The sequence below is a fragment of the Phoenix dactylifera genome, unplaced genomic scaffold (genome assembly GCF_009389715.1).
Source record: "Phoenix dactylifera cultivar Barhee BC4 unplaced genomic scaffold, palm_55x_up_171113_PBpolish2nd_filt_p 000283F, whole genome shotgun sequence".
NCBI lineage: Eukaryota > Viridiplantae > Streptophyta > Magnoliopsida > Arecales > Arecaceae > Phoenix > Phoenix dactylifera.
Window position 1 is genome coordinate 266,336 of NW_024067767.1, and position 19,358 is coordinate 285,693.

Below are 19,358 nucleotides of genomic sequence, written 5' to 3' on the forward strand. Positions count from 1 at the left end.
AGAAGGAAGAGGAGGTTATAGGGACGCAGGAAGAAGAGAAGGGGAGGAGGGGGAAGAAGAAGAACAAGAAAGAGAGTAGGATTTTTTCATTCAATCATCAGTTGCCTCATACATGAGAGGGGTGATCTTTATATAGACCTTATATATTGACCCAATTACATAAATCCAATTGATCAGTCTAATAACAAAATAACGAACCAAATTAACTTGATTAAGATAAAAGTAAATAATGCAATAAAAGAAAATGACTCGGACTCCAATGGACCCAATTCGGGTCTGACTCAATCTGGAGGCTCAGGATCATCTGCATGAAGGGCTCTGATGTCCCCATCAACTCCTCCCGGGTGAGAGAAACCCGACTCCGTCGAGTACAGGTCTGGCCGGCTATCGTACGGCTCCAGAAGATCGGGGTTAAGGCGCTGCAGCTGGGCTCTGGAAATCCACGTCACGTCGGACTTTGGTCGACCTTTCCACCGAATAAGGTAACGTTGGTAACCACCGTTCCTGGGTGAAATAACCTGCTCATCCAATATATGTTCTATTTGTTCTCTGCGTGCATGAAATTTGGAAGGTGGTGGCTCTGCGGCGACGGACGGCGGCCGGAGAGAAATGGCCGGTCACGGTGGCGGCCGAAGGCGGCTTCCGGCGGTGCAGGCGGAAGCGGGGTGGCGCTGCGGGCGGTCTGCTCGTCGGCGGAATTCGGCGGCGGGGAGGTGGCGCGACGCAGAGGTAGGGAAGATCTTCCTATGGTGGTTCGGGCGTTGCTGGCGGCGACGGATAGCGGTGGTGGAGGCGAGCACGGGCGTGATGATTGGTGGGAAGGGGGGAAGGGGAACGGGTAGATGGGAACCTGGCTGATGGGGCTCGGGTGAAGTCTGGAGCTCGGGTGAGGTCTGGCAGCGGCGCAGGCGGAGGATGGAGGCGGTGCGGCTCGACGATGGAAAGGGGTTTTCCTTTCTCCTCTGGTTTGAATCGAGAGAAAAAGAGAGATTCCCTTCTTTTTTTTCTGCTGAATACCGAGGGAGAGAAAAGGGGAATTAGGACCAAACTAATGGAAATCGTGGTTTTGGCAACAGAGGCAAAGCTGGGGCTCTGATACCAAGTTGATGTAGCACAACTGCAGGGAAAGAGGAGAAGAAGGAACTAAATTACATAAACCCAATTGACCAGTCCAATAACAAAATAACGAACTAAATTAACTTGATTAAAACAAAAGTAAATAATGCAATAAAAGAAAATGACTCGGACTTCAATGGACCAAATCCGGGTCTGACTCAATCTGGAGGCTCAGGATCATCTGGATGAAAGGCTCTGATCGATGTCTCCATCATATGAGCGTCAAGTACATGATAGGAGAGCTCAAACAATTAATACATTTGTAAAATTGAATATGTGTACATATAAATGCCAATTGAAATCAATGGTCGTATTATGAAAGAAGTGAACGGGGGAGAGGGGGGAAAAAAACAAGCTTTGCACAATTTTGTTATCCAAGAACCATATAATGCCTCGGATGAGCTATATATGTGATGGCTAGACGCGAGCCATACATATAATGGCTAGATTAACAATGCATAGTTCTACGTGAGCATGCATGAAGTGATGGCATGCAGGTCACATGATCTATTACATATTTGTGTGAAGCATACAAGAAATAAAAGAAGAAAAAATTAAGCAGCAGAAAAGGAAATTTTAATTCCTTCTCAAGTGGGGGTTTTCGAGATCAAATATAGAAGTTCAGTAAGTAAAAGACATTGAGATGGATCTAATTAAGTTAGTGTTGCTTAAACTCAAAAAGATGCTGTAAGTGATGGAAATTTAGATCGAATATTATATCTTGCATGGTCCAAAGCTTAATTAAACATCTTAGCTGGACACAAATAATTCTTTCTAATAGGAAGTCCTGCATGACTATTACGTACGACATTATATATGGTATATCCTGTTGTAACATGATTTCCATAGAATTTGCATTTAAACAAATGAAATTGCGTCAACTTTATCTCCATCTACCTATTGCATATTGTAAGCAAAATATAGATCGCATTCAAAGAACTAACATCGCTAGCATGAGACCGTTAAATGCGACAATGATTGTTCATATTTGTATTATTGAAAAAAAAACTTCTTATTAGTATGTATATTCACATCTAATAGATTGCGGGATATATAATTTTCTATCTTTCTTTCTTTCTTTTTTTAATTTTAAGAAGCGCATGGGATTCCGTGGTTTAAGACGCCGCTTTAGCATGTAAGTTACGTTTTGAATACATGTTAAGGTAACTATTTATCCATGCAATTATTGCTTAAACAGCAATTTATAAGTCAAAAGATAAAATAAAGACACAGTTACTTACAACTTATTTATCCACGCACGAGATCCCACCCAGCCAACCATAATATACGTACGGATTATCCATTGGGGCTTCCAAATAGTTACTTACCATACTTACTAATGGTCTTATCTTTGATCTATTTCCCATTCACTTAATGAAAATAATAATTAGATAAGTATTTAAGATTTTTTTAAAATTACTATATTTATTATTTATGTAATCTTTAGAGAGAAAAATTAGTACACCTAACACAACTCCACGCCATTCCTTTGACACAAGAGTCTAGTACAGGTGCACCATGGATGGCAATGAAAGATATGAGGTTTTGCTGCTGTTGTAAGTCGGGCCAAAGGCCGCAATCATGGTCCGCCAGCGGAAACCATAACTTTTGATGACCCACGCGCAGGTTTTGTCTGTCCTCTCCAAAGACCATGATGTACCAACCTTTTGCTTTTTTTAATTGCTTTGGGTGGGGTCTTACATCATTGCTCTCGGCACTTCAAGATTGCAGCAGATCTTCTGTGGCCCTCTTTTGTGCCTTTGGTGGAGGGAGGGGAGACGGGAGGGGGAGACTCATTCTATGGAGATTGTAGAAGGGGTCCCAATTTGTCCCAGATTAGGGGACCCAAATGCTTGGGTTGGGTCGAGTTGCTGCCGGTTAGGTTCGGTCAGCCTTTCTTAGGTATGCTGCACCATTTTGGTCCGAGTCATTAGATAGAGACGATTGAATTATCTAGTTCTATATTCTAAAGCTGTACATTTTTCGATACATTTGGTTTGTAACTAAAAATATTTAAATAGTAAAAAAAAAAGAAGCAGCTGAAATTAGGTTTTAGATGATTGGAGCTTTTTTAAAAAAAAATTGAAATAGAATAAAATTTTTTCCAACCAAATGGCTAAAATAAAAATTATTTGTTCGAATTTTTATTTTAGAGCCGAACTTTTTTTTAACCAAATATATCCGAAAAAAATGTAGAAGGTGGTGAGCAAAAGGCGCTAGCTGACGACACATGCGCGCGCGCACACACACAAAAAGCCTTATTTTGCGAAAGATACGGATCACTTTTTTGTTTTGATAAAAATGGTATTTCATATCGTTCTAATGTAGGCCCAATCTGCTAAATCAAAAGAAAGTAAAGAATAAGAGAGTATATCTACAGAAAGCTTACTTTGTTGACTAGTATGCAACCACTGAAAGCATCAACCATAATGATTGGGTTGCAACCCTTTCCCGCGGAATGAGTGCCATGTACAGGCGTGTAACGTCGCACTAGTGGACTACGTCGGCAAAATTTTGATGGTCAAAAAGATTTTGATTAGATAGATGGCATGCATTGATCTCCCCCTTCCTCTTTTTTTTTTTTTTTTTTTTTTTTTTTTTTTTTTTTTCTCTCTACGACGAAACCATCATGCTCCATACCTACTATCTGGGTTAGCGCATGAACACATATTCCGTAGAATAAAATCCTGGAGAATATGCAAGTCTTACTAGTAGTTAGAATAAAATTTTAATTTCATAAGTACTTCAAATATAATATCTAGGAATCATTTGGGATTAGAGATATTTATTTTCTCCCGCACCTAACTAATATAAATCCCGAACCTTAGCCGAGAGCGAAGTGTTCTGTGGCTCCGAAAAGAAAGTTAAAAGAATAACATGAGCTAAATAGCTCATTAGTTATCACCCCACACACCAACACAAGTAATGATATGATAAAATGAATATGACTATTAGAATAATATGGAAGGAGAGTATGGTAGTTATGACATACATATTCCAAATTTGTCGGTATTCAAAATTTGGATCTCCCACTCATCAAACTTGATAAATCAATCACATGCTATCAAAAACAATTTCTTTGAATTGTGATTTCAAATAAGCATCTTATTGTCATCAGATTAGCAAGATCAAGCTCAATGGCATCCTCGAGTTTGCACAACAAGGACTTCGACTAGCCATGGTTACGTTTTAGCCCGTGACCGGTAAATCATAGTACCACATTCCTGTCTTCGGAAGGTTATTCATGGGTTCACATTTCTTCTTGAGATGAAGCTGTCCACAGTGCTATATTCCTACTCATGATTAGGCTATTCACAATGCTATGCTTCGGTTTCTATCCATGATGAGGCTATCTATATTAACATGGCTAGTCCAGTAACTCTTTTTCATAATTACTAGATTATGCTAGATTTGTTGATGTTAAACATTTAGACACATGCAATTTATAAAAATAATTTGTACAGGATATACTTATGTAAATTAACACTTGCAATTAATAGATGAACATGCAAGGGGATTCTTAATTTCATATGCGGACAACAAGTCCAACAACGTGCCTAGCAATCTAAGCGTATTTCTAACAAATCTAAATTAATTTAATATCAACATTTTATATAATTAGAGAAACCAACCGTTCAACAAAATTTATTCTAATTTCTAGGTTTTCATCAACCCTAGTCCAGCTAGCCATCTAATAGTGGTGGATACGGGGTCCTCCTGATGATCGCACACTGCCTGCCTCGCTTCAGTGAGGCCTTCGTTCTCGCCTGCCTGGCTGAGCGGCGATATCACTAAGCTAGGCGCTCGAGCTCTAGCTTGGCCAATGCTCGATTGACTCGATCCGATTAAGTCAGGTCGGCCGAATCTCATGGCGACGAGAAAATTATATCTACAGTGGATATACTAGTGGATATAGAGATATCTTCCCCATTTTTGAAAGGGGTGCTTACAGAATTCTAAATTACGGTGGCCTCTCAGCATAGTTTGCTAAACAGATCTGAGATGCTTCCTTGCCTTCTAAAGCACCGATGTTTTTCTTGCCTAGCAGTTTAAAATCAGATTCTGTTAGCGATTTCCATGGTCCGTTCTAGTGTCCAACGTTTAGGAAAGAAGCTGAAGCCAATAGATCAACTTCTCATTCACTGTGAGATGACATCTTCTTTATGGAATCGTTTTGGAAGGAAAATAAGCTTCACTATAGTGGTTGCGGTGCAATGGAGTACTGTGTTGATCGAAAGGAATAATGGAAATCAAGTTGCTTATTTCTAGGTGGCTTGGAGGAAGCAACGAGAAGCAGATGTTAAAGATCGCCCCAACTCTATCATTTCAATAACACAAGTGCCGTTATTACGGTAATAGATTAACAAATATTAAATGACAATTAATTTCAAAATCTTAGAGATGCCAATGCTCAGAGGCGGTTAGGAATCCAACGACCGATCACGTCTCCTAAAAGGACGAGTCTACGAATCCAGGGACGTCCGAAAAATGCGAGTTCAGACTATCTTTTGCTCCGAGACATCTAAATGATGACAAGGAATGGTGGAGCTTTTCAGACCAAGCATGTATTTAGAGAGGCTAATGGGGCTGCCGACTGAATGGCTGCTTATGTGGCTAACCATTCAGGGAGTACTCTGTGGTCAGGAGAGGGAGAGTTGCCTCGGACACTTCGTGAGTATATATTTTCTGATTTTATTGGGTGTATTCGTACACGCATAGTATGATTAATCCGTTAAAGAAAAAAAAAGAAAAAGAAAAGACGGCAAGTCTACCGATCAATGCCATCCATGGATCATGATTGACATGATGACTTTTATCGGCTTATGTAATGCAGTGAAGGTTATCTAATCACAGCCATCGCGCTGATGACAAATAGCCATTGGCACTCCAATCGTGATTGGACTAGAGAGGATCCTGATCCAAAACTAATCTTGTTATAATATGGTTAAAAAAATAGATAATCGAATCATATTGGCTAGAGCTGACAGAGTCTAAGCTCAACCAAGATTAATTAACTGATCTGTGGCTGGCTTTGCATGGGAACCATCAAGCAATTAGCATGACTATGATGCAGAAGGTCAATTGTACAGGGTAGTTTGGAGAGGCGACAGTGGTGTAAAGTCTATAATTAATAATTATAGTTGTTTCCTCATATAATTGCATATGATTAGTTATTCTACTAGATATTTATTAATTAATTGGAGACAGGAAGGATCCAACGACTCTTAGTAAGTCATTGGGGGAAGCAAGCTGTGTTTGGTGGATCCAAATGCAAAGCTTTTAGCCTACATGTTCGTTCTTATATCGAACAAGTTTATAGATCGATTTTTCCTTGTTAATGAAAAAGTGACACATCAACCAAATAAGTTGTATCATAAAACTTTCTTATGAGCTATTAGTTCTCCCCTTTTTTTTTCTTTTTTTTTTTTTTTTTTTTTTTGGGTAAAAACAGCTACTCATTCAAATAGATCTAACATGAGTACAACCCGCCATGTCCGAAGAAATAAAAGACAACAAAGGAGAAGGAGCGTCTATAGTAGACGTCCACAAAACATCCCCGGAATGCCGGGCCACAAAAGAGGCGACCCAGTCGGCGGCCCTGTTCGCCTCTCTAAACACATGACCAATCTGGAAACCGACCATCATCTGAGCCATCCTCCGAGTCTCCCGAATAAGGGGGTGACCGTCACCGTACCTGTCCATCCCCCGGATCCAATCGATCACCACCGCAGAGTCTCCCTCGAGGAACACTCGCTCGGCTCCAAGGACCTGCCTGGCATAGGATAAGCCCTCTCAAGCAGCCCGCAGCTCCGCACCAACAACTGTGATCCCAGGAGTCCGACGCCCACCTGCAGCCACCAACCTACCACCGTGATCCCTGATCACAAAGCCGACCCCTCCAGTCAAACCGTCTAGTGACCTACTGCCATCGAAATTTATTTTGAGATAGCCAAGGGGTGGGGGTACCCAAGAGACAGTAACGAAAAGGGGCGCTGAAACAGCGTAAGAAGTGCCCTAGGTGTCCCTGACCATCCCAGAAGAAAACTCAGTGGCAGCCGCCATAACCTCCCTCGCATGTCGTGCCGCTCTGTCCACCACCATCCTCGGAGGCACCCGCCTCCCCTCAAATATGCCTGCGTTCCTATCCAACCAAATGTGATAAGACAGGTACGCCCTCAGTATACCCTCCGCTGCCAGCCTGGGCCTACACATGGAATCTCTCAACATCCGCAACAGATCCTGAGTTGAGACTGCCGCATCAAACAAGGGGATCGAAGAAAACTGCCATATCTGTCGAGCTCTAGGGCACAGCAGGAGAACATGCTCGATGGTCTCCACGATATCACCGCACGTCTCACAAAACTGAGATACCCCCATCCCACGCCGAACAAGCAGACTCCTAGTCGGGAGACATCCCCAAGCCACCTTCCAGATGAAAAGTGCCACCCGTGGATGAATCCGTAATCTCCATATCTATCCTCCCACGATCTGTCGCGCTGGCGTCCTGCAGAACAACGCAAAAAGATCCCTGGCCCTCACCCGCGACCACCCCGTCGGAGTCCAAAGCAGCCTATCTGACGCCCCTCCAGAGGGGATTGGCAAGGCCAGAATCAACTCCGCCAACTGCTCACCAAACACCTCCCTGATCATCCCCACCCTCCAATGGCTCCCCTCAGAATCCAGCAGATCCCTGACCCTGCACCCAGCTAATCTCGCAGAGTCCACCATGGTCGGCAAACGACATATCGGCCAATCGGTCACCCAGCTGTCCTCCAGCACATCTATCGAGCGCCCATCACCAATCACCCATCTAATCTCCGGAAGCACCACCATAGCCCTGGCACACATCTTCTCCCCTTTGGCGCCCTTCAATTTCTACTCCACCAAATTTATATCAATGTTTGTTAACCAGCCAGCAATTATCATCATGACTAGTTCCTTTTATACACATTATATCATATATTCTTTATTTTTTTCTCCCATGGATGATGGACTCATGAAGGGATATATTTATAATAACGCAGGACCTCACCCAAAATGACTAGATCTACATGGGTCCTTACATACTCTCTCTGTTTAGGCCCTAACATCCACGTCAGGCTAAGATTTCAAATCCATTCAAATCTAATTATAAGCACCATGATTGACATGTAGTTAACAATTCAGGTCGATCTCATCTAAAATGACTAGCCGAAAAATATTATTTGGATTCATCGATCGTGTATAAGCATTCAATATCTATTCAGCGAATAATCGATGTGGGACTAAATACATGCCCACATATTCCTCATAATAGTAGTCTCTATTATTGTTATTTTTGTACCAAGTTTGGAGGCTAAAAATGGTAGAAAGTTTCAACTTAATGTAAGGACTGGTAGAATTTCTGGTCAAGTACTCAAAAATAATTTTCCAAGTCAATAGAGCTCATAACGTTCGCTCCACCTGGCAGGCACTTTCCAAGTCTTCTTTTAAAAACAAACAAAAAAAAAAAAAAAACGCGCCCACATGCAAACCCCCGCGTTCATGGCAAACCGTGTCGGTCCCCACGGAGGCATGCAATTCTGCTGCTCCTTCCACACTTTCCCGTCGGCAACCTTCGAACTCCTAACCACCCCACCTCCCCTCTTTTCCTTATAAAACCCAATCCCTCCCCCTCTCGCCCCTCATCAAACCTCCTTCCTCGCCAAATTTTTTTCTCTTCTCCAAGCCTTAATTTCTTCTATCATTACTGCTATCTCTACTGCTGCTGCTGCTGCTAATTGACACAACTAGATGGGCAAGAAGAAGGTGGCATTGGCCGGCCGGGCATGGAGCCTGCTGCGGTTGGCCCTCCTATGGGCTCGGAAGGGCGGCGCCTTAAAACGGGGCCCAATGTTCGACCTCCGCCACCTCCACGGCTACCTTAAGAGCCTCAAGCCTGGCGGCGGCCGCTCCGATAGGCTCCACTACGGTGAGCGCGAATTTTCCTTCGAAGAGACCCCTGCCTTCCATTTCAAGACCCCATCGATGCGGCTTCCCTGCCTCCCCTGCATAACTCCGGCCGTTGATTTCGACAACGACGATCACTATATCCTCTTCAAGCGTGAGAAAAGGAATGCATTCTTCGATGAAGAACCGAAAACAGAGTGTTCTGTGGACAGCGGTGAAGCTAGTCGAGATGATGATGGTGAGGAATCGATCGAGGTGGAGGGAGAACAAGGGATCGACTCGAAGGCTGAGGACTTCATAGCCAAGTTCTACAAGCAGATGAAGCTACAGCGCCAAGTCTCGTTGCTTCAGTATAACGAGATGCTTCATAGAGGCATGAGTTGATTAGGATACACTTGCAAAGAAATCGATGTGAAGATTGAGTCACCATCTTTTCTTTCATCTGCTTGCTTATCATACTTTGAATACCTACGTTTCTTGTGGCGGCGGTGTAAATATTGAGAGCTCTCGTTGGAGAGCTTTTGATGCATTTATGAGTTTATATAGATAATTCGTGTCTTCTGTTGGTGTCATTTGGTCCCATCAATGGTTTTCAAGTAAATGAAGCATGATTTGTGAGTTGTTTGGACTGTTTTCAAGTATGTGCCTGAATTGAGGTTTGTGAAGAATAGATCAGTACATAGAAACTGGGTAAAAGAAAGACCAAGGTGAAGGTGATAAACACACAAGTCAGAAGTCAAGGCGCGCGTTAGCTGGAAAAGACTTGGCAGAAGACTAGAGCGCCTTTTTTTTTTGCTTAAACAAAGCTAGAACACATTTACTTACAGATCCCATATCATCAAAAAATACTCACAGATGCCATCTTATTTTTCATAATACGTGTGCTAAGCATTCTTAACATTTTTTTTTTTGCTTATTGCTTAAACAAAGCTAGAACACATTTACTTACAGATCCCATATCATCAAAAAATACTCACAGATGCCATCTTATTTTTCATAATATGTGTGCTAAGCATTCTTAACATATATTTATGTTAGGCAACTATGATAGCTAGGTGAGCAAGTAAAAACTTAATATAATTGCTGATCGCCCAGGAAGCTTCTATGTGAACTCTTGGATGTGCAACTCCACACTTTTATGTTATTTTTTGAAATATCCCTCACAAAATGTAAATCCAGGTCTTTTTCCCTTTCGAAGCACGACTCCAAGTCTCCAGCTCCTCTATTTATTATTTTTTCAAAGAACAGACTGACTCCTTTTATTTAAAAAATATTCTTAATCACCTCCTTGGTTAATAAACACTCACTCTGAAACCATCTGCATGGCACTAGCATGATGCTAATGCTATTGACTCCCGAATTTGGATCCTCTCCAGTCCATACGTGGACCGGAGAAATCCAGTCCCCACCAGCCTGTGATTGGCAGCTGTTGCTGGAAATTGGACCCGGGGGCGGCCGCGAACCGAGGAGGAGGAGGAGCTCCGGCGAACACTGGCGGACGGCGATCCGTCGGCGAGCGGCATCCTCCAGGGGACCTGCAAGAAGCCGGCCCTTCCTCTAGCGCCAACTGTTGCTGGAAATTGGACCCGGGGGCGGCCGCGAACCGAGGAGGAGGAGGAGCTCCGGCGAACACTGGCGGGATCCGTCGGCGGGCGGCGTCCTCCGTGGGGGGCCTGCAAGAAGCCGGTGGCCGGGCTTTTCCGGCGCCGGCCCTCCGATGCCTAAGTCAGAGGGGGGCTTAATTTTGGAGAAGAGAGAGGGACTGTATTTCCAAGTTCGAAGCCTCCCTTGGGAGGAAGAAGCCTCCAGCCCCCTTTTTAGAGGGAGAAGCTCCCCTTTTATAGGGAGAGTGGCAGGGTTACCTGTGATGTGACTGGACGAATTAATGGGTTACCGTCACGATTGGACGTGGGCGTGGAAGTAATGAGTTGCCGTGGATAGCCCGTTCCCATCATGGGAGATGGCGTGCAGCCAGAGTTTGCTTGAGGCGCGCAGTGCAGTACATTGAGGCGTTGACAGTCGTAGCAGAGTATGGTTCCTGATTGATATGTCGTGGCGTGGCCGGCAAGTAAAGCATGGTGCGGTAAGGCTGCTGCAGGGCATGGCCGCAGCATATAGACGACGAGGTCGGCCTTCTGAGGTTAGCTCGGCCTTCTGTGCTCAGCTTTCTAGTCTCGGCCTGCTGAGCTCGGCCTTCTGAGCTCGGCAGCCTTCTGGTCTCGGTCTTCGGAGCTCGGCCTTCTGTGCTCGGCAGCATGGATGAGCTCGGCAGCCTTCTGAGCTCGGCTTGCATGAGCTCGGCTCGGCTTTCTGAGCTCGGCTCGGCCTGCATGAGCTCGGTCTTCGGAGCTCGGCCTTCTGTGCTCGGCAGCATGGATGAGCTCGGCAGCCTTCTGAGCTCGGCTTGCATGAGCTCGGCTCGGCTTTCTGAGCTCGGCCTGCATGATGAGCTCGGCTCGGCCTTCTGAGCTCGGCTTGCATGATGAGCTCAGGCTTGTTGTCAGATTTGGGTGCTTTAATTGTACGTGTGGGGTGGTCTATTTTTTTCCCCAACACTACCCCTCGACTTCCGAGTTCGAGCAGCTTTTTGGCTCGGGCGAAGGAAGTAGTCTAGTCGTCGATCATCCTGTAACATAGCCAAATATATATGGAGATGTGCGTGCCAAGTAGGGTGTACCTCTCATGCAGTTGGAGTTAAGTGCTCCAGGTTGACTCAGCGGCCTTCTTTGGCCTTGTCTGTTGACGATCCAGCCGAAATCGAGCCGAGCTCGATTAGTCGATGGAGATCGAGCCGAGCTCGATTAGTCGATGGAGATCGAGCCGAGCTCATTAGTCGATGGAGATCGAGCCGAGCTCGATTAGTCGATGGAGATCGAGCCGAGCTCGATTAGTCGATGGAGATCGAGCCGAGCTCGATTAGTCGATGGAGCATGACGTTAATCCTTTAACTGGGGGATCCGAGCTTGGTCGGGAATCCGATCTTGGAGACATACGGGAGATGGACTTCATTCGTTGGCGATCGTGCGCCCTTATTCGGAGCGGGGCGACGTTGGAGATAGAGATACCCGTAGGTCGTTTTTTGGATTCTCCGACCTGAAAATAGATAAAATATTGAAATTATTTGAAGCCAAAGTGGCGTCCTGTACCTTTTGGAGATATTTTGATGGCTCCTGAGCTCCAAAGTCCCTCAGGACTTGGCTCAGCACCGGCCTTCTTTGGGCTCGATTTTCTGGGAGGTGTTCTGCGCTCGGGCTTCTGAGCTCGCGCTTATGAGCTCAGCAGCCTTCTGGTCTCGGCCTTCTGAGCTCGGCCTGCATGAGCTCGGCCTGGATGAGACTGCTGTAGGTCGTGGCTGCAGCATGTGGATGACGAGCTCGGCCTTCTGAGCTCGGCTCGGCCTGCATGAGCTTGGCCTGGATGAGACTGCTGCAGGTCGTGGCTGCAGCATGTGGATGACGAGCTCGGCCTTCTGAGCTCGGCTCGGCCTGCATGAGCTCGGCCTGGATGAGACTGCTGCAGGTCGTGGCTGCAGCATGTGGATGACGAGCTCGGCCTTCTGAGCTCGGCTCGGCCTGCATGAGCTTGGCCTGGATGAGCTCGGCAGCCCTCTGTGCACGGCCGGGGCTTCGGTGATGGCGACGCTCTGAAGGAGAGCAACGTCACGAGCGCCGTCGTAAGGACTTACACCCATGAGGAGGGAGTACATAACTCTCCTTCTCCAGACCTCAGCTTTTATTTCTCTTTCCCTCCAACTCGTTGATGTGAGACTTGGGCTACTACTTCTCACTAGTTGCCCCCACGTACGTCGTTGTAGCGGGAGCCATGCCTGATTCGAGATGGCTCGGGAGAAAGTTTCTTCCTCTGCTTAACATGAACCCGTGGAGGCGGCACAGGAGGAGCCTCCACTTGTTGCAGGCTTTGGGCTGCAATGGCTAGCGCTTGGACTTGCTGCATTAGCGCGTCAAAGTGCTCGGGTTGGACTTGTGGAGCTTGATCTGCCGGAGGACTTGGTGGTGGATTCTGGACTGAGCGCCCGGGGCTTGGAGCATGATGCCGGGAGGTATCAGAGACTCCTCTGCTCCTTAGTTTCATGGCCACAACTCGGTCCCTTCCTCTAGCGCCAACTGTTGCTGGAAATTGGACCCGGAGGCGGCCGCGAACCGAGGAGGAGGAGGAGCTCCGGCGAACACTGGCGGACGGCGATCCGTCGGCGGGCGGCGTCCTCCGTGGGGGGCCTGCAGAAAGCCGGTGGCCGGGCTTTTCCGGCGCCGGCCCTCCGATGCCTAAGTCAGAGGGGGGCTTAATTTTGGAGAAGGAGAGGGGGACTGTATTTCCAAGTCCGAAGCCTCCCTTGGGAGGAAGAAGCCTCCAGCCCCCCGAAGGGAGGAAGAAACCTCCCTTGGGAGGAAATTGGACCCGGGGGCGGCCGCGAACCGAGGAGGAGGAGGAGCTCCGGTGAGCACTGGCGGACGGCGATCCGTCGGCGAGCGGCATCCTCCGGGGGACCTGCAAGAAGCCGGCCCTTCCTCTAGCGCCAACTGTTGCTGGAAATTGGACCCGGGGGCGGCCGCGAACCGAGGAGGAGGAGGAGCTCCGGCGAACACTGGCGGGCGGCGATCCGTCGGCGGGCGGCGTCCTCCGTGGGGGGCCTGCAAGAAGCCGGTGGCCGGGCTTTTCCGGCGCCGGCCCTTCGATGCCTAAGTCAGAGGGGGGCTTAATTTTGGAGAAGAGAGAGGGACTGTATTTCCAAGTCCGAAGCCTCCCTCGGGAGGAAGAAGCCTCCAGCCCCCTTTTTAGAGGGAGAAGCTCCCCTTTTATAGGGAGAGTGGCAGGGTTACCTGTGATGTGACTGGGCGAATTAATGGATTACCGTCACGATTGGACGTGGGCGTGGAAGTAATGAGTTGCCGTGGATGGCCCGTTCCCATCATGGGAGATGGCGTGCAGCCAGAGTTTGCTTGAGGTGCGCAGTGCAGTACATTGAGGCGTTGACAGTCGTAGCAGAGTATGGTTCCTGATTGATATGTCGTGGCGTGGCCGGCAAGTAAAGCATGGTGCGGTAAGGCTGCTGCAGGGCATGGCCGCAGCATATAGACGACGAGGTCGGCCTTCTGAGGTCAGCTCGGCCTTCTGTGCTCAGCTTTCTAGTCTCGGCCTGCTGAGCTCGGCCTTCTGAGCTCGGCAGCCTTCTGGTCTCGGTCTTCGGAGCTCGGCCTTCTGTGCTCGGCAGCATGGATGAGCTTGGCAGCCTTCTGAGCTCGGCTTGCATGAGCTCGGCTCGACTTTCTGAGCTCGGCTCGGCCTGCATGAGCTCGGTCTTCGGAGCTCGGCCTTCTGTGCTCGGCAGCCTTCTGAGCTCGGCTTGCATGAGCTCGGCTCGGCCTTCTGAGCTCGGCCTGCATGATGAGCTCGGCTCGGCCTTCTGAGCTCGGCCTGCATGATGAGCTCAGGCTTGTTGTCAGATTTGGGTGCTTTAATTGTACGCGTGGGGTGGTCTATTTTTTTCCCCAACAGCAGCCATTCGTCATGTCACGCCCCGAACCCAGCACCCGGGTCCGGCACGCGACCGGCCGCATGAGCCCTAGAGCAGTGCCCTAAAGATCATGCAAGGCCTATGTTTAACAAAATTCCAATAAATCCACGATTAATTTAATAATTCAAATAGACAAGTCCGACATATCCAAATAAACAAATTAGTTCAATTCCAAGATCTTCAAATGTTCATCGACATCAAAGAAGGACAAATAAACTGACTAACTAATGACTCTGGTGTTCGCACTCTGCGCCCATCCCATCCAAAACTATGCATCCTGCAACTCTGATAAAGAAAAAGAAGAAAAAGGGGGTGAGCTTTACAGCCCAGTAAGAATCCCTACACATCCATACCAACACAATAATAATATGAATTCGAAAACCACGACAAATCGATGTACATTTCATGAAATCATAAACCGGCTATCAAAAGGCTCAAATAATCAATATAAGTATGTACGTCAAATATCAATGAAAGTCCAACCACGCAAGAATGATATAGCATACGATAGCTCATAAATCTTCATTAATGTTTTCAATGCTTTTTCTTTTCATTCTATATTAACTTGATCCGGATTAATTATCTTTCCGACTTTGGGTCAAATCTCAGTCACATTTCTCAGCCTGTGGTGGGGCAACCAAATTATCACATTTTCAGCCTGTGGCAGGGCCTGCACATTATAGTTCCACATTTCTAGCCTGTGATGGGGCCTACCAAAGTATCACATTTTTAGCCTGTGGCGGGGCCTGCACATTATAGTTCCACATTTCTAGCCTGTGAGGGGGCCTATCAAAGTATCACATTTTCAGCCTGTGACGGGGCCTGCACATTATAGTTCCACATTTCTAGCCTGTGAGGGGGCCTACCAAAGTATCACATTTTCAGCCTGTGGCGGGGCCTGCACATTATAGTTCCACATTTCTAGCCTGTGAGGGGGCCTACCAAAGTACCACATTTTTCAGCCTGTGACGGGGCCTGCCATAATAACAAGATAAATCCAAAGTCTCTTTTCATACAATCCAGTTTACATCCACACATCAATTCCTTTATATTTATTTCCGGCTTTAAACTAACCACGGTCACGTTTCCAGCCCGTGACGGGGCAACCAATATCACATAGTTAGTTTAGTGCACCACATCCATCAGTCCAATTATGTAGGTGTAAGTTATGCGCATGCATGCATCCATCATAATACCAACCACAAGCGAATACGATCATAATATCAACCACAAGCCAACACGATCAAAATATAATTTAGTATAAAACTATTTTTGATTTATCTGGATTATAGCATATCATACATATCTAAGTATAAAAATATTATATCATGCAGGATTGGCGTACAAGGATCCTTACCGAAATTGTAGACTGACTCAAATACGGTCCGAATCACAACCTACGCGCTGGGGTGCTGAGTCCCCTGATCAAACCTCCTGGCTCCGCCGACTCTTCCTCTACAACATCAATTATAAATCACAACTAAATTATTTAATATTTAAATACTCTAAACCATAATTCATATCTACTATGGGGTCCATCACCAGGTCCCCAAACATCTCAATCCCTCAAATCTAGGGCAGTCGGGGTGGCCCGACTCCCACCCTGTACCACCGGTCTATGTCGTCGCCAGCCATGGCACGCTGCCACGCCAGCGATGATGGCCGGTCCCGGTGAAGAGACCAAAAGAAAGGGATGATCCCTCTCTCTTCATGGTTGGGAATACATCTCCCTCCCTCAAATCCTTTTTGATCCAAGGGCAACAACCATGGTGGCTGTGCCCTCTCCTTCCCCAACCCGACATCACCACTGGCCGAACCATCGCCGGCCGCCACTGTTGCAGTCGCCGGCGATGGTGGCCGACCAAGAGAGGGAGAGAAGAAGAAGTTTCTTCTCCTTCTTCTTCTTCTTCCCCCAAAACCGACACAGGGTCCCCTCCCCCTTTCTCCATTCATCCACGGAAAAACCACCGTGATGGTGGCTTGGCTTCCCCCACCCGATGGCAGCCACAGTGTCCAGGTCCCACCGTCGTCGCCGGCCGGCAGCGAACCGACAAGAGGGAGAGAAGAAGAGGGTGAAACCACGAGAGGAAGCCCTCGGTCCACCATCCCCATCTTCAAATAAATCATAGAAAACCCTCTCCGACCCTCACACAGACCCGACCGACCCCCAATGCCATGGATCCCGGCCCATCCCGGCGGCCGGCGGCGGCCAAAAACCGGAAAGAAGAGGCCGAAACAGGGGTACCCTGTTTCGGGCTCTTCTCCGACGATTCACCGGGCAAATCCCTAACCAAAGCAGCCCTAAATCTAGCAAATGACATGCAAGGAGAGGAGCCACACTTACCTCGGTCCGACGGGGTGTTCCGGCGACTTTTCCGGCGAGGACTCGGTGGAGAAAGTCCGCGAGCAGCTCGGATTAATGCGCACGGCTCCAAGGTCTCTTCACCCGTGGGGATCTTCATCGAAGGAAAGTGGTCTTCCTCCGCGGCCGGCCGGACCTCGGCGCCCATCTCCTCTCCGACGATCCCCTCCAACGCCGCCGCCCCCCTCTCCCATTCTCCTCTCTTCATCCACGATCGTGCCTAGGGCACGATCGTAAAAAGAGGGATGGGCCCGGTCTTTTCGGGCCGGCCCATCTCTCTTTCCTTTTTTTTTTTCTCTTTTTTTTTTTTTTTTTTAGGGGTATTACATACTCTCTCCCTTAAAAAAATTTCGTTCTCGAAATTAACTTACTTAAAGCCTCAAACTTTAAAAATATGCATCCGTTATATCATCCCTGAGATCTCAAATAGTCTCCCTCTCGGAGTACTTACTCACAAGATTTTGACATACAAAAATCACAGCATCTCAAAACTTGATCCTTTCTATTTATCACATGTAGTAAGTTCTTTTGATCTCCTTCAGAAGAATTCCAAACTCCCAACCTTGGATTAAAATGCCATAATTATATCCCAAAGAAATTAATTTCTCTTGATTCTACATAGAGATCATAATCGGCTAAACATAAATAAGAGAAGGCTTTAGCATCAAATGCTCTTCATAATCTATAATCCTCCTTCTTCTCTTAACTTCGCTCATGATTTAATGATCAACCTTTGTTTTAGGAAAACCTCAAACCTTTTCAAATTGGTAGATTAACAATGTCGGAGCTAGGAGTAGGAGATTCATGTTAAAACATTACAAGTCTAAAACCAACCAAGGAATCATCAACCGTTAACACTAAATTTAACATGCCCAAGTTTCTTCCAAAGGTTGTCAACAAAAGAAGAACCCATTGGTGAAAGTTACATAGCTACCTCTAGATCATCCATAGAATCAACACCATTCTCCTCTACTAGAAACTAACTCAAGTGTTCCATCATAATACCTTTTACATCAAATATTAATGTCCTTAACCAATTTCAAAATAACTCAAACTACCACACTTCCGCTGTGCACTCTGATTTAATCCATTAAATACTCTAAGGTCTCTAAATGATTTATGACCAAAATATCACTTTGCACTAGGAATAAGAAAATCCAGATTTCAAAACTTTAATTGAAATTTATGTAGAAGATACTAACCATAACTAACCCTCAAGCCATTAATCAAGTTTAAGGTCACAATCTCCACAACCTTTTTAGAATCCAAAATATCTAGATTTAATTTAAAGGGGGTAATTCTTGTATTCTCTTTGCAATTTAATTAAAAAAATCTACATTGATTTTCCTTCCAACAGAATTTACCTCAAACTCAATGGGTTAGAACTGTTGAGCCAATATTACTATGAATAGAATTAACTCCATTATCCTCCAAATCTTTCTTCACTAAGATTCTTAATGTTTAACATCAATGCTACATGTGATAACTCATATAAGCATCTCAAAATCGAAATCTCTACTCAATATTGTATTTTACAATGACAAAAATTTCTGGTTAGATCAGAAACCTAGACTTGAGTTCAAGTTAACACATCCAATCATCTCCAACAATTATAAGAAAAATTCAGAAGCCCAATCCAAATATACAAATTCAAATAATTAGAATACTCCACCAATTTGCATACTATATGGCCTTAAGAATTTAATCTACTAATAGAAATATGCCGATTTACAATATTCAAACATGTCAATTCCAAATATAATCCCCATACAGATTTAACCTCGAAAACATTCTGCACTAATACTACGAAAAATCTTTCTTAGCCCACTCCAATGATACGGAAGATGCATGTATAAATCACACTCTAATAATTAGTAGCAACACCAAAAGTACGATCATATCACAACCCATATCAAGTTTGAACTTCCAAGTCGTTTAAATAATATCTGAACATCGTATAACCGATATGCCATTGTTGACCTTCCTACACTTATCTTAGGTCAAACCTCTCTTATCATGATCAAAGACAATTTATACTTTCCTTCCACACTCATCGAAAACCAAACCTGATGCATACGTTTTATCACAATGCCCAGTGATCTTACACCTTAAGCACTGAATCTAATTGTCATGTCCCTAGTGATCATAACCTTAAGCTATGATATATTTCCGTCGCAAACCCAAGTGATCTTAATCATATGCTCAGATTCCAACTGGTCACATTTTCCAATAATCTTAAACCTCAAACTTTAATGCCACTAAGGCCACAGTCCCTAGTGGTCTTAAACCTTAGATTATATTATCATTCTTGTTACAATCTCAAGTAATTATAAACTAAATCTCTGATAGTTTTTCTATCATAATTCTCCACTGATACTCACCTGAACATAAACTCTAGGATACCTTAACCTTAAGCTC

At 45.7% G+C, this 19,358-nt stretch overlaps 1 protein-coding gene across 1 annotated transcript; it reads left to right on the plus strand.

Moving 5' to 3' along the window:
• Nucleotides 1-8,813: 8,813 nt before the first annotated feature.
• Nucleotides 8,814-9,665, plus strand: LOC103704638. Its single transcript, XM_008788004.4, has one exon. The coding sequence runs from the start codon at nt 8,890-8,892 to the stop codon at nt 9,427-9,429; it is 540 nt and encodes a 179-aa protein (XP_008786226.1). The 5' UTR covers nt 8,814-8,889; the 3' UTR covers nt 9,430-9,665.
• The last annotated feature ends 9,693 nt before the right edge of the window (nt 9,666-19,358 follow it).